At 58.1% G+C, this 27,088-nt stretch overlaps 1 protein-coding gene across 1 annotated transcript; it reads right to left on the bottom strand.

Moving 5' to 3' along the window:
- Window positions 1-4,911: 4,911 nt before the first annotated feature.
- On the bottom strand, window positions 4,912-25,457 carry UNC5B (unc-5 netrin receptor B; the record flags this gene model as incomplete). The annotated part of the gene is made up of 16 exons (XM_034986943.1): window positions 4,912-8,456; window positions 9,537-9,661; window positions 9,950-10,114; window positions 10,751-10,900; window positions 12,821-13,054; window positions 13,197-13,365; window positions 14,220-14,307; window positions 14,953-15,342; window positions 15,694-15,888; window positions 17,904-17,936; window positions 18,161-18,325; window positions 19,042-19,209; window positions 19,818-19,998; window positions 20,781-20,884; window positions 21,342-21,485; window positions 25,233-25,457. Coding segments are annotated over 16 exons (2,702 nt in total), but the record flags the coding sequence as incomplete, so codon positions are not given.
- Between the last annotated feature and the right edge of the window lie 1,631 nt (window positions 25,458-27,088).

Raw genomic sequence — 27,088 nt, 5'->3', positions numbered from 1 at the left:
CCGACAAAATAGGCACTGTCCACGGTGAAATGACAAAACCCAGAAGACTGAAGACCTTTCCAGATGCTGTCCCTGATGGGGAGGGGGGCGGTCGGGCGTGCCTCTTGCTGCACTTGGCCTCCCAGGGCTGGGCAGATGTTTTCAAGGGACCCAGAACTCGACGTGGAGCAATTCCAGCAGAGAGTAGGTGTCTATTAAGCAGGACTGCTGCCTGTCAAGGAAGGGGGTTCTTCAAAGAGCTCTGCGCTGGCTGCCCCCCACCGCTCTCCTGCAGGGACACCCACTGGAGTCCAACGTACAACTCCATGAGGTAGGTACGCTAGTTAGCTTCATTTTGCATATGAGGACCCTGGGGTTCAGAGAGATTGGTATCTTGCTCAGAGTCACACAGCTACTAAGTGGCCAAGACTTAAATCGACACCTTTCTGCCTCCAGAGCCCAGCTGGGGACATTATCCAAGTCACACAAGCTCCTAACCCAAAGCCTGCTGACCTGTAGGCAATTCAGCAACAGGCAGAACCTGCATATTCACACAGCTAGCTGCCGAAGAAGTCAGCCAGGCGGCTGCCGAGGCCTCCAAGGCACGGGGTTGGCAGGCCATCTTGCGACGACGCTCTGTCACTGCAGCGGGGGCGGGCGGGCGGGCTGGCTGGCTGAGGCTGCACTCCTGCCGTCTGGGGCTTACCGGGCCCCCCAGCAGGGCCCGTGGGTCTGGGGAGACAAGGACTCATTCATAACTGCTGAGCTAATTGTCTGCTCTCACATTACCAGTTCAAGTCCACCCTCCGACTCTAACCACCTCTCCTTCTGTGTCCCACGGCTCCCTTTGGGAAAGTTCTGTGCCTCCTGGAGATTCCAGCCCCTGACCCCTCTGTCTCCCCTCCATGCATCGGCCATCTTGCCCTCCACCCTGACTCAGCTTAGATCCCATGGCCCATTATTGCAGTAGCATCTTAGCAATGCCCCAAATTCCCATGCCCCTGTCTCCTAGTGGTCCCGCTGGCTGACCCTGGATGCACCCACCTACATCTGAGCAGACGAGCCTCGCTGGAGAAAGTCCCCAGCTGGCAAGCGACTCCACTCTGAATTCATGGTTACCAACCTGAGATGGGCCTCCAGACTCTAGCAGGCCTGCAGCATGTCTCCATCATGTCTCCATCCTAGGAAGGGGATGGGATCTGGAGCCAGAGGGGATCAGACCTCCCAGTTGTTGGTGGCTCTGTGCCTCCCCCATCCTGTGAGGTCATCCCACCATAATTCCCCTGTGGGAGTCGAAGGGATGGAGGCAGGCCACCAGGAACTGGAGGGAGCACAAAAGGGCTTGTGGACGATGAGCTGTGCCTCCTGAAGACCTGGCAGCATTTGGATGGAGAAGGAATGGCTCTAGAGTGGAACATGAGATCGGTTTCCAAATCTTTGAAAAGCTGTCAGGGAGTATGACTTAGACATATTCCTAGTGATTGCTGAGGGTAAAATTAGCCCCTACAGGGGCACCTGGGTGGCTCAGTAGGTTAAGCGTTTGCCTTCGGCTTAGGTCATGATCCCGGGGTCCTGGGATGGAGTCCCGCATTGGGCTCCCTGCTCAGCGGGGAGTCTGCTTTTCCCTCTCCCCCTGCCCTCCACCCCTCTTGTGCTCTCTCTCTCTCAAATAAATAAATAAAATCTTTAAAATACCACTATTCCGGAAAGGCTTTCTTGATGCTCAGCTCAGTTAATGGCCTCTCTGAGCTTCCATGGCCACTTTGTCCACTGGTGTCTCTGTCTCCCGGTTAGGCCACAGGCTCTGAGGGCAGTGTGTGTCTCCTGGACCCTGTGCCCGGGACTGACCGACAGACCGGTGTGCCGGATGAGCCGTGGAACCCCACCCTCCGTCCCACCAGCTTGTGTTTGGGGAAAAGTTGGGACTGGGGAGCGCCTCATCTCGAGCTCCTCCTGTCCCAGGAAGGCTGAATCCAGGGCAGGGACTGTGGTAGAAACGGCTTCCTGTTGAGGACAGTCACCCAGTTCTCCAGGACCAAGGGCTAGGAAGGCTGGGCTCTTGGTGTGGGACGCCTGTGCCCAGTGCAGAGTGACCGGTTGGATGGCAGGTTTTCCCGTGTCGGGCGGAGGGAGGAGGCCGGGAGGGAGGATGGTGCCTTAGGCAGCAGAGAGAGGCTGGTGGAGGCGGTGAAGGAAGGGGCAGGGAGAGCAGGGGCCCACAGCCCCCAATGGCCTATATAGCAGGCCCTTCGAGGGCTCTAGTTAAACAGGACGCTGGAGTTCCAAGATCAATGGGCTGAGCCTTAGCAACCAAAATGAGATAGAGACCATCTTAATGACAGCGAGGGAGGGAAAAGTTAGGGAGCTCCATGGGGACATCATTAAGGGAGCTTGTTATCCTGTGGGAAACACAGTGTCGGTGAAATGAATTTCTGAGCAGTTATTGGAAAAATAAAACTATTTCATGTTTATACCTCAAGGGGTTGAGACTCTTGGATCAGATCCATTATATTTAAATATTTACATGTACAAATATATGTTTGTATTTGCAAAGATCTTCCTGAGAGGATATATAAAAAAAATAAACCAATTGCCTCTGGGTGGGGAAGACTGGGGACAGGGAGGGGAGTAGGGGGAGGGCGTGAGATAGGGCGTGAGACTATTCTTTTGTTCTTTAAACTTTTTTTTTTTTTTTTTTAGCCATAGGCTTGTATCCTATTTTGAATTAAAATGGGCAAGAGTTTTGACAGATTTGCTAAGCGGAACTGGATGAGGTCTTCCTGTGTGTGATCTTGAGCCCGAGGCTGGGGTTGGAATGGGTTTTCTTATGGCCCCCAGTGGCGGAGGGGGGCAGCTGGTGGTCTGAAGCCTGAGAGCTGCACCAGCTTCGTAATATCCCTGCCCTGCTCTAGGGCACCTCCTTGGGCTGCCGCTTGGTTATAGGGTCGGAACCAGCCCATCTTCTGTCGGCTTCTGGTTTTTCCTCAACCACCCCTGGAAATGTGATGGAGGAGGGCCCACCAGGTGGGGCTGTCACACCCCAGCCTAGAAACAGGACCCCAAATTACAGAACTACACCAGCCAGAGGGAACTTACAGCCTGGCAGGTCTAAGGCCCACATTTCATGGATAGGGAAACTGAGGCCCAGGGAGGGACAGTGACCCGCACAGCCTCAGAACTAAAACCCAGGTCCCTCCTCCCCAGGCCAGAACTCTTTATACCTAGCAAGGGGCAGGTGGCAAGGAAAGGCCCTCCTGCTTAGGTAGTGGGCAGAGGGTGAGGGGTTTAAATGGGTACCCTTGGGGCGCCTGGGTGGCTCAGTTGGTTAAGCGACTGCCTTCGGCTCAGGTCATGATCCTGGAGTCCCCGGATCGAGTCCCGCATCGGGCTCCCTGCTCAGCAGGGAGTCTGCTTCTCCCTCTCCTGCTCCCCCCCTCTTGTGCTCTCTCTCTCACTCTCTCTCTCAAATAAATAAATAAAATCTTTAAAAAAAAATAAATAAATGGGTACCCTTGATTTCTGGGGGGACCCTTGACAATCTGCCTCCTTATGGGGCTACTCGGAAATTACCATCCCACACCTGACTCTGCCCACCCTTCCCTGCACTGCTGCCCCACCTCAGGCTGTACCCCCTTCTCTTCCTACCCCCCGCCCCCCCACAGATGAGTGTGAATGCTCCGGGTACCCTGGGTTCCAGGGGAATGATGACAGTCTGAGCGGTGTGTCTATGCGCATGCGTGTGAGTGCACGCTGACACTCGGGCCCGCCCTGCTGCGCCATAAGCTCCCAGAGGACCTAGCCCACAGGTGCTCCCTACCCGTCGTGGGACAGCCAGGTGACACCTGGCACATGCCCCAGAGCCACAGCTCCCTGAAAGTCAGAACAGGCGGGGCCTCTCAGTACCTCATACCTCAGGGCATGGGAAGGTTAAAAAGGGGTCCGTGGCCAAATACACAAGGGGCACTCTGTATTAATATGAAGAGATCAGCTTCTCGCAGGACTTCTCAGAGCCTTTCATGTGCTGATGGACACTGTGAGTCTCTCTCTATGAGACCAGAGGGTACTTTCACTCCAAACTTCGGAGATCACAGCATCCACCATGAAGCAGGCACCGCGAGCGGGAAAATGCTGGGACTAGACTCAGCTCGTAGGGAGGCCTGACGACCAGCTAACAGGGCCCCTGCCAGCCATAGGGCCCCTTTGTGCAAAGTAGAAAAAAACACCCCTTCAAGATACTTCGATCTGTGGGAAAATTAACGCCAATAGGTTGATTTTATTAGAATAGGACCTTTACTGCCATCTGCTGGAAACATAGTAAATACACAAATCTACAATCTGTGAGAATGGCACCATTCTCCCTTTCAGGTATTTAGAAATGATACTCATGTCCAGTGTGTCACCTGCCCAACCATGCATAGTGGCCCTGAGTCCAAAGTCACGTGATCCCAGCCCACCCACCAATCCCTTTCTACGTGCACCATTATGTTCCAGGTGAGTGCTCTAAACTAACCTCTCGGCCTCCGCCCTTCTGCGTTTCTTGTAGGCAGAAAGGGATGCTGGGGGCTTCATGTCCACTTATCACCTAGCTCACAGCTGGCTCAAATGACTGACCCCTGAACATATCCCATGAATGCTTTATGCACTGAGGGTGTCGACTGGGGAGCAGGGATTGGGATCCAGATTCAGCACGGGCTCTACCTTGCTATGTGACCACAGAGAAGTATTTCTCTCTCTCTGGGCCAGTTTTCCTTTCTGTAAAATGAAGCAGTTGAGCTTGATTGTTTCCAGGGGCTCAGAGAGCTGTGACAATGACCATCCAATCCCAAACCCACAGAATTTTGAGAAAAGCAGGAAGGTCATCCCAGTTGCTGATAGAAAGACAGTCAAGAAGACAACAGAATACAACTGGAATTTTCTTATTAGACTAGGAAATATAATTTATTTTGTAAAAATTAATTTTGTTACAATAGGAATGCTAAACATTATGTACAGGTTGAAGTTTACAGAATAAACAGCGGTGGGATCGGGCCATCCCCGCAGCCCTACATCCCCGGGACACATAACCATGTCCACGGCCCAGGCAGGGGGTCCAGCCCTTTGCCCCTAGCAGAGCTGCTCCCTGCACCCAAACTCCTGGTCACCTTCCCTCTGAAGGTGTACTGAGGGACCTGGCCCAGCTGCCTGGTTGCTGGGAAAAGGGGACCAGAGGGTCCTGGGTCTTCCAGGAGATGGAGAGACCCCCACACCCTTAGGAGGACCCCTGGTCTCTGCGAGAGAAGGCAGAGGAGAGGCACGTAGAAGATATACCGACTGACCCTGTGGACTCAGGGAGGTCACACACGCACATCCGGGTGGGGACATGTTCCTGGGGTGGGGGGGGGGCGGGCAACCTGATGTGCCTGCAGACAAAAGCACGCACACCCAGGGCACGCACACACGCATGCACGTGCGAGCACATCCCAGCGATGAGAGAGACACAAACACCCACTCAAGGCTCCTGCAAGCCCCTCGCGGGCCCCTGATCTGCCTCCCATGGGGCACATGGGTTATGTGCGGCAGCCGCTTAGGCCTGAATAAGAGGAGAAATCCTGATACTAGCCTAAGGTGAGCGGTGTGGGGCTCCAGCCACAACAGCCTCAGCAGAGGACTGACGGATGGAGCCAGCAAATCCTTTCCAGGCATTTCTTATAAAGCTGGACAGTTTGAACCCTCCCAGGAGGCTCCAGCCAATTGGTTCTGTGCTCCAGGCCCTGGTACACACTTTCTGGAAATCAACTGAGAAATGGCACATGGGTGCTGGCCTGTCCTCATCCAGCAGGAGCTCTCATCCTGGGTGCTGGGCATGGCAGACCGCGGCCAACCTCCCGCCACTAGGGTTCCTACTAGAACCCTAGAACGACCATGTGTCAGAACCCAAAGGGAGTCAGACAGCTGCAGGTATGAAAAGGAGATGGGGCCCAGAGAGGGCAGTCCTGTGCCTGAGGCCACACAGCAGTTTACTGGCACAGCTGGAGCTTGAGTGCTGGTGTTTGGACTCCAGGCTGCCCGGGGGCCTTTTAGAGACGGATGGGAAGGGCACCTCTCAGTAGATGCGGAGCCCACAGCGGATGGGCACCCTGGGCAGGGAAGGCTCGCTGCCTTTGAGAAAACACCACACAGGCACTGAGGTCAAGAACTGTTGCTGCCCCACCCCGAATGCAGGCCTGGCCCCTTCAGCAGCCCTGATAGAAGAAATCCTCTCTCAAACCGAGCAGGCCTCTGTCTGCCCACGGCTAACCTACCCCCCATGGGGGTCGGTAGGTGGTGAGAACCCCCATAAGCCCCAGAGTCCATGGCAGGGAAGGGTAAGCTGGGGACACCGCCTGGGACTGGAGCTCCCAAACCTGCTTTCCTTCCAGGAGACCAGGCTTTCAAAGGCCAGGATATGCCCAGGCTGGTCCCAGCAGCTGCTCATGGACCTGCTGGGGCAAGCCCTGGGGTCAGAGCCTGCCCAGAGCTGTCGGGGGTGGGGGGGCTGGCACTGGCTTTGCCCTGGGTGCCAAGGAGGAGAGAGGTGCCTCTGTGCCAGTTGTTAAGAGCCGGGTCCCAGCCCTTGTCAGCCAGTCAAAAAGGGACCTTGTTTTGATGGCTCCTTGGAGCGTTCCGGAGCAGGCTGGCAAGGGGGTGCCGGCCCCTCCACTCTGGCAGCCCTGCCTGTTCTAAGCTCGCTTCAAGACCTCCCAGACTGCAGAGGGAGGCTGAGAACCGGGCTGAGGGAGGTGCCGGTGGAGGTCAGAGCTGGAAAAACAGCCCTCCCCAGGTCCTCCTCTGCTGCGGGGCGGGGGGAGGCGTGTAGAGCCCAGCCGGGCACCCACCTCTCGGACTGCAAGGCTGACGGCTGACACGTTCTTCAAAGGCACACCGAGGCCCAGAAGCTCAGGCTTCTGCAGTTAGAGGCCCTCTTATCCATCCCTTCTGTTTTATAGAGGAACTGAGGCTGGGGAAGACCAGTTTCTGGATTCCTGGGCATTAACAGAATGCCAATATGCTGCAGCCCACCTAGTCTACGGGCTGCTAGGTGGAGGGATGACCTGGCTGGTCCCATCCTGGGGTGAAGGAGAGAAACGTCCATAGGAGACTCTATCTCCCTCCGCCCCACTTCTTTCTCTGCTTGGGCCCCACCCCCTTCTCCAAGAGCCACCAGACTGGGACACTGGAAACACTGTCCCTGGCTCACAGCTGGCCCGGCTTGCCCACACTTTCTACCCCAAGGCCTCTTAATCCGGACTCCCCAGGAGCCCAGGGAGCCTGTGGGGCATCTGCCTGGGGAGGCGGGTGGGTGGGAGGACCCCACCCCACTCCAGACCTCAGGGCTCCTTGGCTTTATAGATTCAGCATCTGCTTACGATTTTAGAAGGAAATACGGTACCATGGCTAAAACCCCATTTGACCCTGTACAACTGGGGAAACTGAGGCCTTATAGGAGTTAGTCTAAGACGGAATCCTTAGCAGCAAGGTGTTCTCTGTTCTGTCTCTCTCTCCCCCTGATAATCTCTCTCTCACACACGCACACACATGCACACACGCTCACTCCTGGCCAGAGCCATGAGCAAGCCCACACTCATCCACACTCAAGAAAAGAGTTTTCTATTTTTTTTTGTGTTGTTTTTCATTCTTTTTTTTTTTTTTTCTTAAAAAGGACTTATCCAAATATCTGGATAATAAATCATGTGCGTTTCCTAAGAAACTGGGTTTTTCTTTTCCCTTGTGGTTTTGGTGTTGCTCTTTTTCTTCTCGGAGCCTGACTAGCGGTCTGAAGTTTCTTTCTTCCTTTCCTTTTCCTTTTTGCTTTGGACAGGAGAAAGCAGTTCATGTGAATTGTACTTGACTCTTCTAAGAGGAAAATGGTGTGAAAGGAGAAGGGGGCTGGGGGGGAGGGAGAAACCAGGACTGAGGGAGAAACTGAAGGACGAAACTTAGACAAACGTAACCCAGAGCTCCCGGGGCTGCGGTAGGTGGTGTGGAAGGAGTGGGGAGGACCACCTCCTGGTCCCCCGGGCTGCCTCCAGAGACCTCATGGTGGTTCCCCACAGAGATCTGATGGCAGGAGGGACAGCAAGGGGCAGAGAAGGAGCACTGGGTCCTCTGGACAACGGAGTACATGGATTTGCTAAGGCTGGTCGTGGTCTGGAGTGGGGCGAGGGGAGGAGGAGAGGGCGACTCCGGCTGTGAGCTGGGGGACAGCAGAGGCTGCACCACCTCTCATGAGGCTGCCCGGGCCTCCCTATGCCCGCCTCCTGCCCACCCTCCCAGCCCACGGTTCCGGGACTGCTCAGCAGTCCCCGTCAGTGGCCATGGCCACCAGCATCTCACTCTTGCCCATCTCCTCCAAGGCACTCGCCAGGCTGTTGAGGTCCCCGTCGTCCTGCTGCAGAGCTTCCCAGAGGTCCAGGATCACACCCGTGGGGCTCGCTTTGGTGGCAAAGTAGTTCAGGTACCTGGCAGAGGGAAGGAGAAGGCCATTGGGCTCCCCAAACATCCAGCACCTCCTGGGAGCTTGGAAATGGAGAGAGCACTGGGAGGTGAGAAGACTCTGCGGTCCCACAATCCTGGGTCTGAACCCTAGCCCCTCTGCTGGGGGGCTGTGTGGCCCCTGCTCCTCTCTGAGCCTTGGTCTCCTCCTCTCTAAAATGGAAACTGTCTTGCTCGTCATCATCCATCATCCCTGTTAGTACTACAATTGAAAGACACTGGCCCCAGGAGAGACTGTCCAAACCTAGCCTTTCATTCTCTCCTCCTCCCATATCCGTTCCCTGCTTGGCCTCAGCCCCCACGCTCCCCCGAGAGCAGGAACTAAGCCTTAGACACTCTGCAAAGCCCATCCGTTTCTAGTAAGGTGTCTTGTATGTGGCATCTGCTCAACACAGGTTTATTAAAGGGTTTCTCAGTAGGTATGTAATAATAAGGACTATTGTTGCCATTATATTTATCCAGAAGAGCTTTTTAAGTTCTCCAGAAGGGTTCTGACATGCAAATATACTCTGTCACCCCACAAACGTTTCCAGAACACCTGCTCTGTCCTGGGCATGGGGGTGCAGATGGTGATCACACCTGGTGTCCTGGCTTCCCCTCATTCTCACAGGCCAGCACCCTGAACACGGCGCTCCTCAAGGAATGGGCTTCTCGGATTTAGCACACCGGAGCCTGAGCTCCTGATCGACCACGGACGGAAGGACCTGCCTGGACTGTGGGGCTGCCCGCCCCGCACAGCACTGGCATCTGTCCCTCCAACCTTCCTGCCCAGGGACTGTGAGCTCACGGAGGTTCCGGTCACTCCCCACGCTCTGGGCAGGCTCCAGCTGCCCAGTCAAAGACCTCCTCGCCTGGAAGCTTCCAAGGGCCAGGGCTGCATGCCCAACCCCCAGCCCTCGGGGCGCACCATGCTCACGCACTGGCCCAGGCTAATGCTGATGCCCTCTCGTGATTACAAAGCCACAGGGAGCCTCAGCCACGGTCTAGTCCACACAGGACCACTTTTACAGGTGTGGAAATGAAGTCAGAAAGGGGAGGTGACGTGCCCAGGGTCGCATGCCAAGGTCGGGGCAGAGCGGGGCCTAGGCCCATGGATAGTGCTCTTGACACCATCCTGCAAGGAGGTTCTAGCACTGTTGTCCTGCGTGGCCTGGGTGTCGTAAACCTCAGTCTGGATTCACAGCGGGGGAGAACCGCAGGCCTGGGCCAAGTGCTGACCGGATCCAAGGTTGATGGTCTCTGTCCTCCCTAAAACCCACTCTCTGACTTAGATGTTGCTACAGGCCAGGCACAGCAAGTGGTGGCTCTGAGCAGAACCGCGCAGGTCCCAGCTCAGACTTGGGAGGTGAAGGGAACACATCTTTACAGGAGACAGCACTCCCCCCCAGCTGAGGGGGGAGCATGGGGGTCTGAACGCTGTCCCCCCCAGCCCCACAGAGGGTCTGGCCTCTGGCCTCACCTCTGCCAGCGTGGCGTGCAGCTGGAAGATCTGGCCTTCCCCTTCTACCTGCCGCACACAGATCTTGCAGGTGAGCTCTGTGGAGGCCAGGCTGTGCCTCTCCAGGGTGAAGGTGCAGTGCAGGGCCTTCTGGCTGCCACTCCAGATGTGACAAAAGGGGATCTCCTGAGGGAGGGGCGGCAGGGTCAAGGACCAGAGGCGAGCCTGCCCTGCCCTCAGAGGCTGGTGATGAGGCCAGCCTCGGGGAGCGCGGGGACCTCTCAGTGGGCAGTGCAGGCCTCTCCATCCGGACAGGCAGAGGAAGAGGAGCTGGTCAAGGGCCCTTCAGCTGAGAAAGGGAGCATATGGGGGAGAAGGCACAAGTCTGGATGCGTGAGTGTGTGTGCAAGGGGGTGCATGCGTGTACGCGTGTGTGTGCGCATGTATGTCTGGGCTGGAAGCCTTGCAGACTCAATGGTGTTGTGCGGATAGGTGTAGGCACAGGGACGTGACCACTGGAGAGTCCTCTGCACGGTCTGCCAGGGATGAACACTCTTAGAGATGGTAAGGCCTCTCTGAAGATGATGCGTATAGACATTTGTGTGGGGGAGTGTGCCATGGGGTGGGCACCGAGCGTGGGGCTATGCCTCAGGATGACTGGGAGCGTGAAGAGTGGGGTGGGAGGGAGACAGAGACTGGGGGTGGGGGCAAGCCTAGAGGAAGGAGGCAGGGCCAAGGCCTGGGCAGGGGCGTTGGTCTTCCCTGGGCAGCCCCTCAAATGTTCCCCCCTCCCCAGCTTCATTCCCCTCCCCCAGCCCTCACCTGGTACTTGGCCAGCAGCTTGCTTCTCCAGTGGGCATGGGGGATGTCGTGCAGAGAGAGGCGCAGGTTGTGGTAACTGTCTTTAAACAGCAGGGGTTTGGGCTCCTCCACTAGATAGCCACCCAGCGTCCGCTCCAGCTCCAGCACGTCCTGAGGGCCAGGAGGCAATGGGGAGGGGGAGCCCATCACACTTGGCCAATGGGTTCTTCTTGCTGCAAGCTGGGGGTCTGGGGACACATGCGGGCAGTGGCAGCCAGGCTGTAGGACTGAGGGCAGGCATCCATCGGAGCACGGGGCCGGGCATTTGGTAAGTGCTCAGAGAAGACACACCATGTGAATAGATGGATGAATGGACAGATAATGGGACAGATGGATAGATGACTGGATTTACAGATGACTGGACAGATAGATAGATAGAAAAATGGATGCATAAATATAGACAGACAGATGGACGTGCAGACAGATATACAAATGGATGGGTAATAAATAGAAAGACAGATGGAAGGAAAGATGAATGAATGCTTGGTGATGGCTGGAAAGACAGATGGACTGCTGAGTGAATGAGTGTACAAATAGATGGGCAGCAAGCTGGATGGATAATGGATGGATGGACGAGTGGATGGACGGACAGATGGGGACTGAAGAGATAAGGAATGCCATCAAACCAAAATGTGGCAGCTCCCCTCCTGACCTCCACTCCATTCTCTAACCAAAGCTGGACCCTGGCCAATGCATCAGTGCCGAGGGATGCAGGCCGCAAGAGCATTTCCCAGAGCCTCCAATGCATTCTGGGCCTTCTGGAATTTCAGGCCAGCTTAGCCCAGCAGAAGACACTCACTCTCCCATGAGGCCTTTCCACCTGTGCTGCCTCAGTCCGTGACTTGGAGTTTGGGACAAGTCACATGCTACTAGGAGACAGGAACTGGAGGAGACCACAGACCATGGGTGGGGGGAGGCCTAGAGCTACAGGAAAGGGACCAGGGGCTTCACAGGGGGATGGAAGGAAGGAAGAGGTTTACATGGGGCCAAGGGGCCATGCTCTTCCGGTGTCAGGATGAGCCTGAGGTCCTAGGAACGCAGTGGAGGGCTGGGGAGGCAATGGGTGGGACTTGGAGGCGGGGGCGGGCAGGGTGCTAACACAGGTCCACACTGCCACCATCAGGCTCTACGTGCCCAAATCTGACACCTTCACCTTTCTGCCCTCCCTGCCCAAACCACTGGCACCTGCCACAACCCCTCCCTCATGCAGGGGCACCGTCTGTCCTTTTGCATATACTCAGAACCTGGCCGTTAGCCCCCCCGCCTCCCCTCCCCACCCCTCCCCTCCCCCTCCCATCGGGCACTGGGTTCTGTCCATTCTGCTAACACAGCGGCCAACCCCCCGTCCTCACGGCTGTCCCTGCCTGGTGTCCAGGGCCCAGTTGCAGCTTTCAGCTGGCCTCTCTGCCTCTTGTCCAGCCATTCCCCAGCATAGCACAGGGGCTTTCCAAAAGAGCGCCTGTGAACAGGGGTCCACCGCGTCTATGCCGCCGCCCACTGGATGGATCCCAAATTCCTGCTCATGGCTCCCAAGGCTGCTGGGAGCTGAGCCCTGCCCACCTCCCCAGCCCCATCTCTCTCCCTCTGTCGCATACACACAGCCCCTACAGGCTTCGTTTCCTGCAGGAACGACACACCTGCCTCTGCGTTAGCGGCTCTGCCTACCGGAGGGCCCTTCGGCCTCCTCGGCCTGGCACCCCTACTTGGCTTTCGGAGCTAGGTCTAAGGCTAACTGTGCTGTGAAGCCTTCTCAGGCCCTCCCCCTCCCAGTCGGGTGCTCCTCACCCTCCGTCACGGAGTCCCCTATCTGTCTGCCCCTCCTCTAGCCTGGAGCTTGGTGAGGGCAGAACTGTGCCTGATTCCTCTCTGTATCTTGGGGGTCTGATGCCATTTCAGTGTTGGAGCAATGAATGACCGATTCATGAGGCTGATGGTGGAAGAGGGGTACCACAATTCTGGGGTGGGGGACACGAGAAGGCGCGGCAGCTGGTGCGCCGGGGGCGCTGCACAAAACCGACAGCATGGCCTTACCTTCAGGGCCGCGGGCGTGTCCTCCAGGCAGTAGACCCTGAGGCTGTACTCCAGGGAGGTGCAGAGGGCAGGGACGAAGATGGCCAGCTGGAGCCGCTTGACAGCCGAGCGGGAGTAGGACTCACCCGTGAACACGTAGGTGCCCAGCTGGTCCAACAGGATGTGGCAGGACCTAGCCTCCAGCTGACAGTAGCAGGGGGTGTTCAGGGTCTCCTCGTCCAGAGTCACCACCTCCTGCAGGGTGAAGCACACAGGTCACGGCCGTGGAGAGGTCCACCCAGGCGGGGCCAAGAGAAAAGGGGCTTTCTCTCAGCTTTGGAGGCTTCCCAGAGCAGGTTCAGATAGCGGGCCCGGCCTCCCAGCCTCGGCTCCTCACCTCCCAGTGGCCCTGGTGGGCCTGGGTCTTGAGCTGGAAGATCCAGTCACCATTGCTGACTTCAGCACAGTGGGGTACCGTGAGGATGACGGGGCGGCACAGCAGGAGGCCCGTGGGCCCACAGGTCACCGAGGGGCTCAGTACTGTCTGGGTCCCTTCTGAAAGTGGGCTGGGGAGATGGCAGAGGGCACGGGGCAGACAGTGAGGGGAGGCTGGAAGCTCAGCAAGGGCTGGGACTGGTGTGGGGCTCTGGCCTCTGCCCTGGCTCCTGGGTGGCCCAAGGCAGGTCTCCACCCCCTCCCCTGGGGCTCCCAGAGGTTAGGGGTTAAGGAGAGGCAGAAGGATGGCACAGGCCTTAAGATTGTTCTCAGATTTCTGCTGTTCACGGCCAAGTTCTCACAGCCGTATTTTTGTTGGCGTTTTCAAGGGTTCTGCGCTCTTGGGATGTTTTGGACAAGTGTTGCTAAACTGCCCTCTAGAAAGCTGCTACCAGTCTGGGCTCCCGGCAGCGTGTCATGGGGGGCCGAGTCCCCACGTTTTTGTCAATATGAAGGTTTTATCATATGAAAAAAAATCTGTAAATTCAAGAAGTAAAAAACTCCTAATATCCCATGGCTGTTTGAATTACTATTTCTTTGACTACAAATTAGGCTGAATATTTTTTCAGAATCTACTGGCCTCTGTGTGTGTGGGTGTGTGTGTGCATCAGAGAGAGTATGAGTCAATCACTTCATATCCTCTGACCACTTCTGTAGTGAAATGTTCAAAGCCTCTTTACACAGTAAGGATATTAACCTTTTGTCATAAGGTAGCTACTTTGTCAATTGCCTTTCAGTTTCGTGATTAGTCTAGCAGGTTTTGTATGTAATAAGATCTGTCAGTGTCTTCCTTGGAGGACTACCTCTGGCCTTAGGATCAGGCGCAGAGTGGGGGATGATGATATCTGAACCCAGGGTGGACAGGTAGCAGGGAGAGGAAGAGGAGGGGGGCAGCCCAGGCCGGAACTGAGGTCTCTCTACTCACAGGGTGTTCTCTGCCTTGTTGATAAGGAGGTACATCTCATAGAACTTGCCCTGGGGGATGGCTCCATTGGGCACCAGCAGGCTGACCCCTAGGGGGAGAGGGAGGTCAGCAGGGAGGGGCTGGAGGGAGTCTAAGAGCTTAGAACAGGGGTGGGAGGGTGGCTCCTAGCTTAGGTCTGGGGTGGGGAAATACAACTCCCAAAATCCAGGTGGTCAACAACAAGGGGTGGAGAGAGAAACTCTGGGGATTCGGTACAAGGACAGACCAGGTCACTGACAGTGGTGAGTTTGTCGGGTAACACAGGGGCCCCTGGCATTGTGAAAGGTATAAAGATGGCAGAGACTCCAAGTCAGAAGGCCCCAATGCCAGCTCCAGCCCCAGATCCGTTTGAAACTGGGAAACTACCAGTTTCCTTTGCAGCCTGAGATGGGCAGCCCTGCCTTCCCAGTGTTGCTCTGTAGGTCTGTTGAATTACGAAGAGGTATTCTCTCCCACTTAGCAGATGAGGTTTACAGAGTGGCTCGTCGAAGGTTCCCCTGCCTTTAGTGGGGCAGAGAAAGGCCTGGACCCCAAGTCTTCCACTTTATTGTCCTTCTTCCCCCTGGGCCTCTTGTTTCCCATCTGAGAAAAGGGATCAGGGAAGTCCTAGCTTCTATCGGTGGAGGGGGTGCTGGGGATGCCTAGAGGGGACATGCTGAGGCCGGGCTGAGAGGCAAGCAGAGCAGGAGCCCACCTGTGCCCGGGATGCTGAGCCTGCCACCCAGGCAGCCGAAAGTGCCGCTGACGCTGCTCCCCGGGTCACGGGGCAGGCCCAGGAGCTGCTGGGGGCCGAGGCTAGCACTGCGCAGGTGCAGGAAGTGGGCATCCCGGGTGAGATCGCCGGGGTATGTGCCGGACGGCAGGACCCCCAGCAGGTCGGCCCCATCGGGCAGGCCTGGCCCAGAGCCGGTGGTGCTGGAGTTGTAGACCTTGATCTTGAGACTGGGCAGGGGGTCCAGCAGGGGTGAGGTGGTCATGGGGATCTTGTCGGCTGAGTCCTGCAGGGCATACACGGGCCCGCGGTAGATGCCAGCACTGGCCGTGAGGTCCGGGGGCGCCGACGGGTGCAGGAGCTGGGGATTATCTGTAGGGGTCGGGGCTGCCGTCAGACCCAGCTGAGCCTCACTGGCCGGCTCCCATCCTCTGCTCCTGCCGGGGGCCCTTCTCTTGCCAAATCCCACCCAGTGTTCAGCTGCCAAAGGCTCAACTGTCATCTGCTGCAGGAAGCTTTGGGGACTCACCACCTGGGCTGTTCCTCTTCCCTGTGTCTCTCTGATCTACACTCATCCAGTTATCTGTAGAGCAAAGTCTAGGAAAACCCCGGGAGGGATCAAGAGCCCCCGCTGCGGTCTGGCTGGTCTGGCCAGCTGCCCTGCCCCTCTGGGTGCCCCAGCCTGCATCTGCCCCCCCGTTCCCAGTATCCCCAGGTGCTTACTGGGCCTCGCAGTCTTGAAGTTGACGGGGTGGAAGCCGCCAGTGAGGGCGGCGGACGAGTCGGTGATGTCAGTGTCGAAGTCCCGGCAGTTACGGCGGTATACCACCACGCCCACCACCATGAGGACGCCCACGACCACGAAGGCGGACACCACGAGGCCTGCGTACAGCGCCACGTCCCCCGAGGACTCCAGCACTGCGGGCACAGGAGAGCTGCGTGAGACCCAGGTCCCGGGGCAGAGACCCAGGTCCCAGGACAGACCTGCGCTATGCTAGGTCCTAGTCTCAGCCCCCCCACGACTGGCCGGGACCTCAAGCAAGCCTGAACCACTCTGCACATCGGTCTCTGCAAGTAAAATGGCCTCAAGTCCCCTGCCCTGCTTTCCTCCCAGTGCTGAAAGACAGGCAAAATGACTCGTGGTCTGTCCCAACAGTGAACTCATGGCTCATTGCTGACAAAGAGACAAGGGCTGTGGCTGAGTCTGTCCTGTCCTGGCCAGGAGGTTAACTGAGGGCCCCATTGCAGCCTGCGGCATATCCTCAGGCCAGAGGTCCCGGCTCCCAGAACTCTCTGCAGCAGAGAGCTCAACTTCCTGAGCTCAACTTCCATCCTCTGCTGGGGGTGGGGGTGGGGATGGAGGCAGAGAAGGAGCATGAGGAGGGAATGAGATGCAAGGAGATGTGGTGGAGAGGAGGAGAGCAGGTGGAGGGGAAGGAAGGGGCTCAGGGAGGCCACCCACAGCTCACTTCCCTCCCCCAGGCAGGCTGCTACCCAGCTGCAAATACCCCTGTACGGGCCAGGCAGGAAGGTGTCAGGGTTAAGAGGGAGGGTCTACACGGCAGTGCCATCCAACCAAGCTTTCCACAGCGATGCACGTTCTAGGTCTGTGTTGTCCCATGTGACAGCCACGAAAATGTGGCCGGTGTGACTGAGGAACTAGATCTTTTTTTTTTTTTTTTAAAGAGTTTATTTATTTATTCATGAGAGACAGAGAGAGAGAGAGAGAGAGAGAGAGAGAAGCAGGCTCCCAAGGAGCAGGGAGCCCGATGCGGGACTCGATCCCAGGACCCTGGGATCATGACCTGAGCCGAAGGCAGACGCTTAACCATCTGAGCCACCCAGGCACCCGAGGAACTAGATCTTTAACAATGTATTTAATTTTAACTAAGTTAACAGAAGTTGAGAGAGCGACCCTTGGCCAGTGGCTACCACACGGGACAGCACACAGGCTGAGCCCAGATACCTGCTCTTCCTTCTTGTTTGTTTTGGGAGCTCCAGGAAGCACAAGTCCCGTCTCCCCTCCTGGGGGGTGGGGAGGCCTCAGAAAAGTAGGCCTGCTTTCCCTGCCTGGACCCTTCCAAGCCCCACTTCCCTGGTGCAGACTGAGCCTTGGGCAGGCAGGGCGTGGCTCAGTCCTGGCGTCTGCCTGCTTCCGCCGCCTTCTGGCCCCATCTCTCCTCAGTCGCCCTCATTTTTGGGCTCCCGGAGGTTCCTGGCCCCCGGGAGAGCTGCCAGAGGAGGCCCTCAAGGGCTTGGCTCTGCCTCCTTATGTTCTCCCTGACCACGGGGGGACACTGGCCCAGCCCCCGCTCTGAGCTGGGCCCAGGGCCTCACTGCTGATTTTATGATTCTGGAATTATTTGGAAATTACGGTTTAATTACCACAGGCCAATCTGCCTGAGCAGCTTTACTGCTCTGGGACTGCCACAGCACAGGCTGGGGAGGAAGCTGACCAGCCCCTTGGGGCTGACGCTGGGCAGTGGGTTTCCTGGAGAACCTAGTCCCGCTGTTGGGGGTACAGTGAGGGGCTCCGGGTTGACAGTGTGGGCCTGGGTGCTGGCCCTGTCACAGAGAGAAAAGCTGAGGGTGCAAGGCTAAGAGCACCAGCTTTGGCCACATAACTAGTTAGATTCAAATCCTGGCTGGATCCCCGGTCAGCCCCTTCCTCTCTCTGAGTCCCATCTTCTTCCGTCAGGGGAGGCTCGGGACGGTGTCCTTTCTGTCAGCTGCTGGTCTGCCTGTCTGCACGCGATGGAGGTCGTGACGCGTGCAGCACCGGGGGCCGGGGGACCCCATGGAGGGTGGGTGAGGGGGCACCTTCGAGTCTCCCTGTCCCCCACCCTGCCCTGCACCCCACACCCTGGAAAAGCCAGTCAAGGAGAGCCAGGGATCCCCCAGAGGAAAGAGGACAACCATGAAATGGGACTTACGGTGGCTTTTGGGGTCACTTAGAGTTTTCTTATCTGTCGAGGGAAATAAAGGGAAAGACAATGACACAGGTGGCAGAGAACGGGTGGTGAGGTGACAGGAAACGCGCAGATGAGATGATGCATGTGGCGAGTGGGCAGAGGCCCCCAGGGGCTGCTCCACCGCAGCCTGCACCGGATGCCTGAGGCAGGCTGGGGGGGCCCCACTCATCCGGCTCGAGCCCCCACCCCCAGGGGGCCCTGCTGTCCCAAGGACTCACTCTGCACGCACAGCCCGTCCGTGCAGTTCTTGGAGTCGAGCAGGGTCCCGCTGCAGTCTTGGCCTCCGTTCTGGGGCGGGGGCGCCATGCACTCTCGGCTGCGCCAGTGGGCACACTCGGTGTTGCAGGCCGACCACTTGCTCCACTCTGTCCACGCTCCGTCGACTGTGGGAGCACGGCACACAGCACGTGGGACACAGTGCGGTTCCGCACACATGTCCCCGCGCGCTACGGCAGGAGAGGGAGCCAGACGCAAGCACAGCCACCCCCAGCCACGGGGCCCTGTGCCAGTGCGGCCGGGGGCACTGGGTGGGCGGGCAGAACACACACACACACGGTCCCTCACACAGACGCAGCCCAGGGCACTCACAGGGACTCAAACCCAAGGCAAACACACAAGAACATAAGAGCCGGGACAAAACCAGGCATGCAAGGGACCCACGGAAGGGGACGCGCAGGGTGAGGCGAAGATGAGAGGAGAAGAGAGGACCTTTGCAGGATTAGGGGTGGCGGGCAAGACGTGTCTAGGTCAAGGGCAGGAGCACAGGCTCCTACTGACCCCAGGCAGTGCTGGGACCCTGGCCCTGGGGGCTATACCGAGAACCTTCAGCCTGGGGGCAGGAGAGCCCACCCCTCCAATGGCAGCTCTGTGCCTCTGTCTGTCTCTCTAGCAGCCGGGCACAGACTGAGAGGCCAGAGGCCGCGGCATCCCATCTGGCCTGCTCCGCCAGCTGCGGGCCCCAGGACAAGCCCCTTCTGCCCCCCACAATGGGGAGAGAACGGCCATCCTGAGCGTGGCAGCTGACACAGCACAGAAAGTGGGGCTGGGAACTGGGCTGGGAACCGGGGTGGGCAGGCTGCCGGCTGGCCTGCGGCCTTACCTGGGCACAAGGTGGTGCAGGCGGTCTTTTGGAAGGCCTGGCCCTCACAGAAGGCGCCTCCATTGAGCGGGGCCGGGTTGGTGCAGGTCCGCGTGCGCTTCTGCCAGCCACGGCCGCAGCGGTTGGAGCAGGGCGACCACTCTGCCCAGCTGGACCAGCCACCGTTCACTGCGAGGGCAGCGGGTGTCACCTGCCGGGCCTGGCCCTGCGACCTGTGGGCCCCCTAACCCCATCTCCAGCCCCCACGAGGCCCTTCTGCTGAGGCCTGGCCTTTCCTAACTGGACCCCTCCTGCCGTAGCACTGGGGACAGATCTGGGCTACAGCCATCAGCACCAGAGGGGACCAGGGAGGTCACGGTCTATCCCCAGCTTCATTGTACAATGACAAACGATGGTCCAGAGAGCGCTGACGCTTACCCAAGGTCACCCGGTAATGGAGCCCGAAATAGGGTTCTTTCTACCACACTCGAGGCATCTTAGCTATGGCTCTGCCCCTCCTGCCCAAGGGAACAGCAAGGAAGAGACTGCAGGCCGAGGCGGCCGCTCCTCACTCTGCTGGGATGCCAGGCTCGGGCATGAGGATACCGACTGGGCCCCGTTCCAACCCCAAACCCAAGAGGGCCCGACTTGACTGCTAGCTTGGCTGTGTGATCTCGGTGAAGGCACCTCCCCTCTCTGGGCCTCAGCCGCCCAGCTGTCCACCGGGGCCCTGCTGGCCTCCTGGGCAGGATGCGGTGAGTGGGCAGACAGCCCGGCTGCCCCTGGGTGGGCCGTACCGTAGACGGTGATGGTGGCGGTGGTGCTGCGGCGCTTGGCTACAATGTTCTTGGCCACACAGGTGTAGTTGGCCGTGTCCGACAGGCGGGCCTGGCGGATGATGAGGTTGTGGTCGATGGTGAGCAGGAAGTTGGTGTCCTGGGTGGGGTCGATGATGTCCTCATTCTTCAGCCACTCCACCTGCAGGAGTGCGGTTGTGGGGGCATGAGGGCCCGCTGCCTACTCACCTGCATCCCGGGGAGTGGGCCCTCTGTGGAGGGGAAGGGAGGGCGGCCAAAACCAGGACAGCAGTTCTATGCAGGGCCGCCCATGGTGGGGACACAGTGAGGCAGGCCCTCCACGGGCCAAGCCCTGTGCTGGGCGGTACAGAACCCAGTGCTTGGGACAACCACCCAGCAGCTGGACGGCCTCAATTTCATCAAACAGAGGGCGGCATTTATTAGCATCTACCCCATAGGGATGTTGCAAGGACCAAACACGTTAGTGTGGAAAGTGTGAAGAATAGTACTTAGCTCCCCGGACGTGCAAAATAAGCATTAGCTAGTAGTGCATGCCTTCACTATTAAGGCAAAGGCCACGTGGGGTGCATCATGTTTAGGCCCACGCATTATGGAGACCCTCTGGTGTCCATAAAGCTGGCTCTTTGGCTTCTGGGTGGGGAAGGAGGATTCGGCCACAGGCTTAGTCTTACAAGAGACTGAGCCTGGGGCCTGCCCAAGTAGCCCTTGGGGATCTTGCCCCAGCTCTGCCCCATCCCTCGGGGTTATGCCTGTGGAGGGCCTGGCTGGGGTCCACACATTCTGAGTTCTGCAGAGGTGGTAGTTCCCTTCTCTGTCTCAAGCCTTGATATTCCCATCTATGAAATGGGGAGAGCTCTGGGAGGCTGAGGCACCGTGGCTGGTAGTAAATACCAAGCCTGGCTGGTCTCTGCCATGCCTAGTATTCCCCTTGTCCCCCCTCACCTCAGCCACAGGCACCCCCTCCGGTGGGCGGCACTGCAGGAGAACCTCCTGGTCCAGGGGCACTTCCTTGCCCAGAGGCTCCTGATCGAAGTTCTTGCGCAGGTCTGGGAGAAGGAAGAGGGGTCACCAGGCACAATGAGGTGGAACCAAAGCCTGAAGCGCCCCACTCTAGCCACTAGGTGGGAGTGCACACCAAGGGAACGGGCTCGACCTGGGGCCTTTCCTTGTCACCAAAGTGGGTGGAGCTGGGCGAACAGGTTTCCCTCCCTGACTCTGGGATACTAAGCACAGAACAACCCAGGATGGTGTGGAAGCAGGCAGCTCCCTTTACAGAAGTAGGTGAAAGGGGCCGTTAGAAATCCTGAGGCCAGAGGTGGCCCCGTTCTGGGTCTAGGAGGCTTCTTCTGAGCGGGTACCCATGGGCCCTGACATCCCTGCGGTGGGCATCTTCAGCCAGGGATGCCCCCACAGAGGAGGAACTTCCTTTCTGGGGGGGGGGGCATGGGCAAGGGGAAGGGGCCCCAGGGGAATGGGGTGGGGGTGGGGGTTGGGACGGCGTACATGCGATGCGGATGTAGGCCCGGCGACTCTTAGTGGTGCCGGCGGAGCTCCAGGCCACGCACTGGCACCAGTAATCCTCCAGCCCGAACAGCTCCTCCACCTGCTGCCGGGACACCTCGATCTGGACCTCCCGTACCCGCAGGCCTGAGAGGGGGAGACGGATGTCAGCAGGGGGCGGGTCTGAGGATGGGAAGCAGGGGCCATGGCACCGGGACATCTGTCTCTCTTCTGCCAAGTGCCTCTCGTTCTCATGTATTTCCCTGGCCCGAGCCGCCACTGCCACTCCCCCGAAGACTGCCCCGGCTAGCGCAAGCCCTCTGCCCCCGTGCCAGCCATGTCCTGCCCTAAAGCCGGGGAGTGCGCTGCAAAATGCACAAATGCCACGTCACTCCCCTGGTTGTGCCTCCGGTCCTCACAACACAAAGACCTCAATCCTCCACATGGCTGCCAGGCCCTACACCGTCTATCCGCCACAGCCTCCCTGGGCATCTTCCCTGCAGCCACAGGGCCTTTGCACATCCAGTTCCCTGCCTGGAACTCTCTTCTGTCCCCCCTGCGGCCAATGGACTCCCAGTCACCATCAGCTTTGGGCTGGGCCTCACTTCTAGAGGGAAGGCCCCTCTAACCCTGGCCCACCCCCAAGTACCACACTGAGCACGAATGGGCTGTGCAGTTCTCTTTCCCTGCCCAGCCTGGTTTCCCCACAGCACTGACCACTCTCTGGAACTGTATCATCTATTGATGTGGTCATGTATGAATTACATATTTCCTGCAGGAGAATAAAGCAGGGCTTTGCCCTGTTTACTGCTGGGGCCCAGGACCTGGCACAGAAAAGGTATTCCACAAATATGTGAAGACAGCATGTGGCCTCTCTCTGGGTAGGAGCTGGAGCTGATGGGAGGCCCCTCTTCCTGGGAACCCTCCAATCTCTCAACAGCTCCCTACTAGGGCCTGGAGGCCTTTCTGGATAACTGGGTCCACCAGCCTGCCCAGGAAGGATCAGTCACTCTTCTGCCAACCCTCGACAAAGCCCCTTATGCTCAGAAAAGGAATGAAGCCTTCTGGGTTAGGATGACCATCCAAAGCTCTTCCCCAAAGCTTGTGGGAGGACAGCAAGGCCTCCTCCTCCAGGAAGCCCTTCCTGACTACCCCCATTTTCAGAATCCCTAAAGCGGCTCCTCCCTGCCATGTGTACCAGCTCATCCTCTCATGCTTACACATGGGTTCTGATAAGCCCCTCAAGGGCAGGATTGCCAACACTTCGTGCTACTGTGGCATGGTGGTCAAGTGTAGGGTTGGATGGCTGGACAGGTCTGAATCCTGGCCCCAACCTGACTCCCCAGCTGTGTGACCTTCACTCAGTTACTCAGCCTCTCTGAGCCTCAGTTCCCTCATCATGGTAAGACACTCAGCATGACAATCACTCTGCCATAGCACCCAGCCAAGGCTGAATACAAATCTACTCTGGAAGGTCATGTGGATCTCATGCAGCCCCTTCCTTCTACATGTGAAGAAACGGAGGCTCAGAGAGGGTCAGTGGCAGGCCCGACGTCCCACCTCAAGGCGCCGGCAGAGCTCTGATCAGCTACCTGAGTCTTGGCCTGGTTAGAGCTCTACTCTCCTAGTGAAGTGTATTGCCTTCGCTCTCCTGGATCATGGGGTAGGATGGCCTTTGCACTGGGAGCCCAGACAGTGAGGAAAACCCCAGGGATCTAAGTGGGAGGGGGCTGGGGGTCTGCCATCGGGGAGCATCGGGAGGGAAGAGGCTGCTCCTGGGGGACTGGCTGGGCCTGCTCACAGTGGCTGCCCGGAGTCCTGGCTCGACCAGCGAAGCGGCGTCGCCCAGGCCAGCACAGCCGGGTGCCCCGCCCCTCATTCACCGGGCTGTGAAACTGGAAGGGGGGGTTCCTCTCAAGGGGGTCATCCATCCAGAAGCCCCCAACAACTGGACAGACAAACCATCACCCAGTGGGGCTCAACACCTTGGTGATGATCACCAGCAGACAGAGAGGGGACAAGGAATTTCAGTCGCCCAGGCCGGGACACCCAGGCTTGGGCTGCTTGCCCCAACCCGGCATGAGCTGGTGGCTGGGGGGCTTGTCTCGGCTCTTCTGGCCCCCAGCTGTCATCCTCTGTTCTTCCAGGGCCTCCAGGAGTGCCAGGGTGGGGAGCAGGAGGCTGAGGAGGAACCAGCCACACGGCCGCCAAGGGAGCACTCACAGGACAACGGTCTATTCTTTGTCGCTAATGGGGACCAGAGTGCCCCAATTTCGGGGCCTGGCAGGGCTCGCGTGCCTGGTAGCAGGGGAGAAGGAGCCATGCTGTTACTATTACTTGTAATTGCAGGGTTTGTGAGAGGCCCCAGCAGGGTACACCATCCCTTTGCTCGGTCTAGACCCCCACCACTGACCTCCGATCAGGGCCAGAGGGGCTCAGGGGGACAGAGAAATAAGGACAGGTTTCGAGAGGAAAGAGGCCAAGAAAAAGCCAGAAAGAGGATAGAAGAAATGGGGTTTACTGAGTGCCTGCTGGCTCCTGACACTATGCTCAACACTGCAGGCCCCACCGTGTTCCACCCCCATGGGGACCTTCTGTTAACATCCCAGTTTACAAGGAGAGGAAGTGGGGCTCAGAGAGGGTGACGGACTTCCCAGAGTCACACAACCACAGACTGGGAGCAGCTGGGGTAGGTTTCTTTTTTCTCTCTTTTAAAAATCGCTTATTTTATTTTTTAGATTTTGGGGGCGCATAAGACTCCAAATCTATTTTCTAAAATTCTTTCAAAATGTTGGTAAAATATATATATAATCTAAAACTTACCATTTTAGCATATACAGTTGAATGGCATTAGGTACATTCTGGGGTATGGTTTTAAGTCTGGGTGGTTCTGAAATCTGCGAGCTTTTCACAGAAAAACGAAGTTGGAAGGAGGGAGAAAGGAGAAAGAGTGAGAGAGAGCATGTTGTGGGGGAGACAGAGACAGACATAAGGGAAGACAGACACAGAGAGACAGGGGTGAGAACGGAGAGATCGGAGAGACAGAAGGAAACAAGAGAAGGCCGAAAAAGAAGGGAGAGAAGGATGAGGGAAGAGCTGGTAACAGCAAGACCAAAGCAGAGGCGGGCTGTGGGGCGAGGGGTCCCGGGAACCCGGGCCTGGCTGGGCTGCCTGACACTGGCCACCTGCAGGTCACCAGCAGCAGCATGGCCCCACTCCCTGGCCTGAGCCCTGGAAAGGACCCCCTGAGGGGCCTGGGGACACAGAAGCCCACACCTGGCCTCGGGGGCACTGCTGGGGGTGCCCAGGACCCCATGTGCATCTTCCTCTCAGGATCTGGGCTATGTCCTAGCACCATCTCTATGGTTATTTACTTGCTAATATCAACCTCGTCTTTTAACCGAAAACAGCTGATCTCTATGGAGGAGATGCATCCTTCTCATGAACGGGAACAGAATCGCTCCCCACAAACCCAGAGGCCCTCTGACACTAACGATGATCTAGGATTCTGGGTACGTGCTGGGGGCCAGGGCTGCAGACAGGGCAGCTCCTCTTCATTATGCAAGGGGCATGGCAGGTGCTGGGGTGTGCATGTGTGCCTGTAAGAACTCTAGCACCGCCCCCCCATTGCTCCCTGACATAAGCTGGAGGTGGAGAGAAAAGGATTCGGTGCTCTTCCATTTGGTAACCCAATCAGACAGGGACATGTGGTCAACCGTTGGGGAGATACGGATCCAGGATGAACCCCAGAGGGGAAACTGAGGCCCAGGGGGAGCCATGGCTGTGTGAAGTCTCACACGGAGCCCAGGGTGGAGCCAGGCCCAGGACCCAGCGTCCCTGGCACCCCTGGGCCCCGGTGTCTTGGGGGTGACCGGACGAGTGGGGCAGGCTCACCCGTGGCCTCATCCAGGCCCTCCTGCGTGACGTGGTCATTCTGGCTGACCCACTCGCCGTTGCACTTGAAGTAGATCTGTGTGGCGGGGAAGGCGCGGCAGCGCAGCGCCACCAGCTTGTTCTTCACGATGTAGGCGTCCTGGGGCTCCTGCAGGAAGTGGGGCAGGGGCTCAGCCGGCGCCGACGGGAAGGAGTCGGGGAGCACCTCGCTGCCAGAATCCGTGCCTGTGGAGGGAGGGTGGGCTCCGTGAGGCTGCAGGCTAAGAGGAGGGGATGGGCAGCCTGGAGACCAGCCGGGACGCCCTCTGTGACCCCGGCAAGGTCTGGCACTCCTGGGGGCCTCAGTTTCCCCATCCCACCCAGCTCTTAAGAGGTTGTGCTTTGGAGCCAGTCCTGGCTCTCTGATACTGGGCGATTCTACTTCTTTACAGATCGAGATGTCGGGGTGGCCTGGAGAGCTGAAGTGATCCATCTGGACGAGGATACCCCTCTAGCCCTCCCCAGCGTCCCCTGCCCTGGACCTACTGAGCCTCCCTCCAGTTTCCCACGGTGATGCTCCAGGACGTGAAGGGCTGGAATGGGGCTGAGGCCGGAGCACAAAGCAGGCTAGCTCTGCCCTGAAGTCACAGCTGCCCTTTGCAGCCCCGGCCAGCCAGGCTGGTGCAAGTGGAGAGACAAACCAGGACCCACAGAGGCATGAGGTGGGGTGAGGTGGGGCGGGTGGCTGCACCGGGCCTGGGTTCCTTGGAGCTTGGCACCCCCACCGGGCCTCCTCCTCCAGAATGCCCAAGGCAGGCAGCAGCATGGACGGGGAGACCACCTCCCCAGCAGCCTTTACACAGAGCCTCCCCTCCTCTGGGCCGTGTCTCTGCCCCACTCCTTAGCCTTTCCCACCTCAGCCAAACCCACACCCTCCACCCTAACCACAGACAAGAAAACTGCAGAGCCTGGGAACGCAGATAGGCCGTGCCTGCAACAACGTCCTCCCCAACAAGGGGCCAAATGGGAACACTGGCCCACCCGCCTCCCTGGAAACAACAGTGCCTCATGAGGTGAGGCAAACAGGAAGGGAGAGAGGCTGGCCAGCAGCAGCGCTGGGAGGGAGGGAAACCAGGCCAGGCCAGCCCATTGGTTCACCATCCACTTAGGAAAATTGACTTTCCAACACCAAGCGCCAAACAATCAGGCGGCTGGGACAAGCAGTGGGGGGCCAAGCTCCAGAGGGAACAATGAATTAAACTGCAGGAGTGTGCATCCGCCCAGCCCCTCATAGCCAGCCACGGCCTGCTACTGTTGCACAACCCAGTCCCTCAAGTGGGGGGGCGGCCCAGGAGGCACTTATCCCCCAACCCAGGAGGCCACGATGGGCCATGCATTGGCCCCTCGGTGCAAAGGGGCCAAGGGGACACTCTGTTCTCCAAGAGCAGAATGAACAAAACATGCCATCTCTTTGTGGACCAGGAGCGCCTGCTAAGACTTGGGGTGGGGGGGGATTCAGGCACTCTGATAGGTTGTCACTGGCTCCAGGCACTCGGTCCCGGGTGGAGTGTGTGTGTGTGTGTGTGATCTGCGGGAGCGAAGGGGAAGCCCGCAAGAAGGTGTGAATCCAGCTCCACCTAGCATGTTCTGTGTGACCCTAGGATAGCCCTTTAACTCCCAGCGCGTTACTTCGTCTCTGAAGATGGCAGGGAGGTAAACACCCTCCCCTGGGCTGCTTTGAGGACCACACGAGCTAGATAAGCATGAGCACCAGGAGGGTCTAGCACATAGTAGGTGCATGAAAATGGCAACTAACGTTCGCCTCGCATTAGGTACTGTGTTGCTAGTACTGTATGCAGTCAGCCTACCTAACTCTT

Source organism: Mirounga leonina, unplaced genomic scaffold (assembly GCF_011800145.1).
Source record: "Mirounga leonina isolate KUSES-001 unplaced genomic scaffold, KU_Mleo_1.0 Mir_114, whole genome shotgun sequence".
NCBI lineage: Eukaryota > Metazoa > Chordata > Mammalia > Carnivora > Phocidae > Mirounga > Mirounga leonina.
Note: the sequence above shows the minus strand (reverse complement) of the source record. Positions and strands in the feature narration are given on the sequence as shown.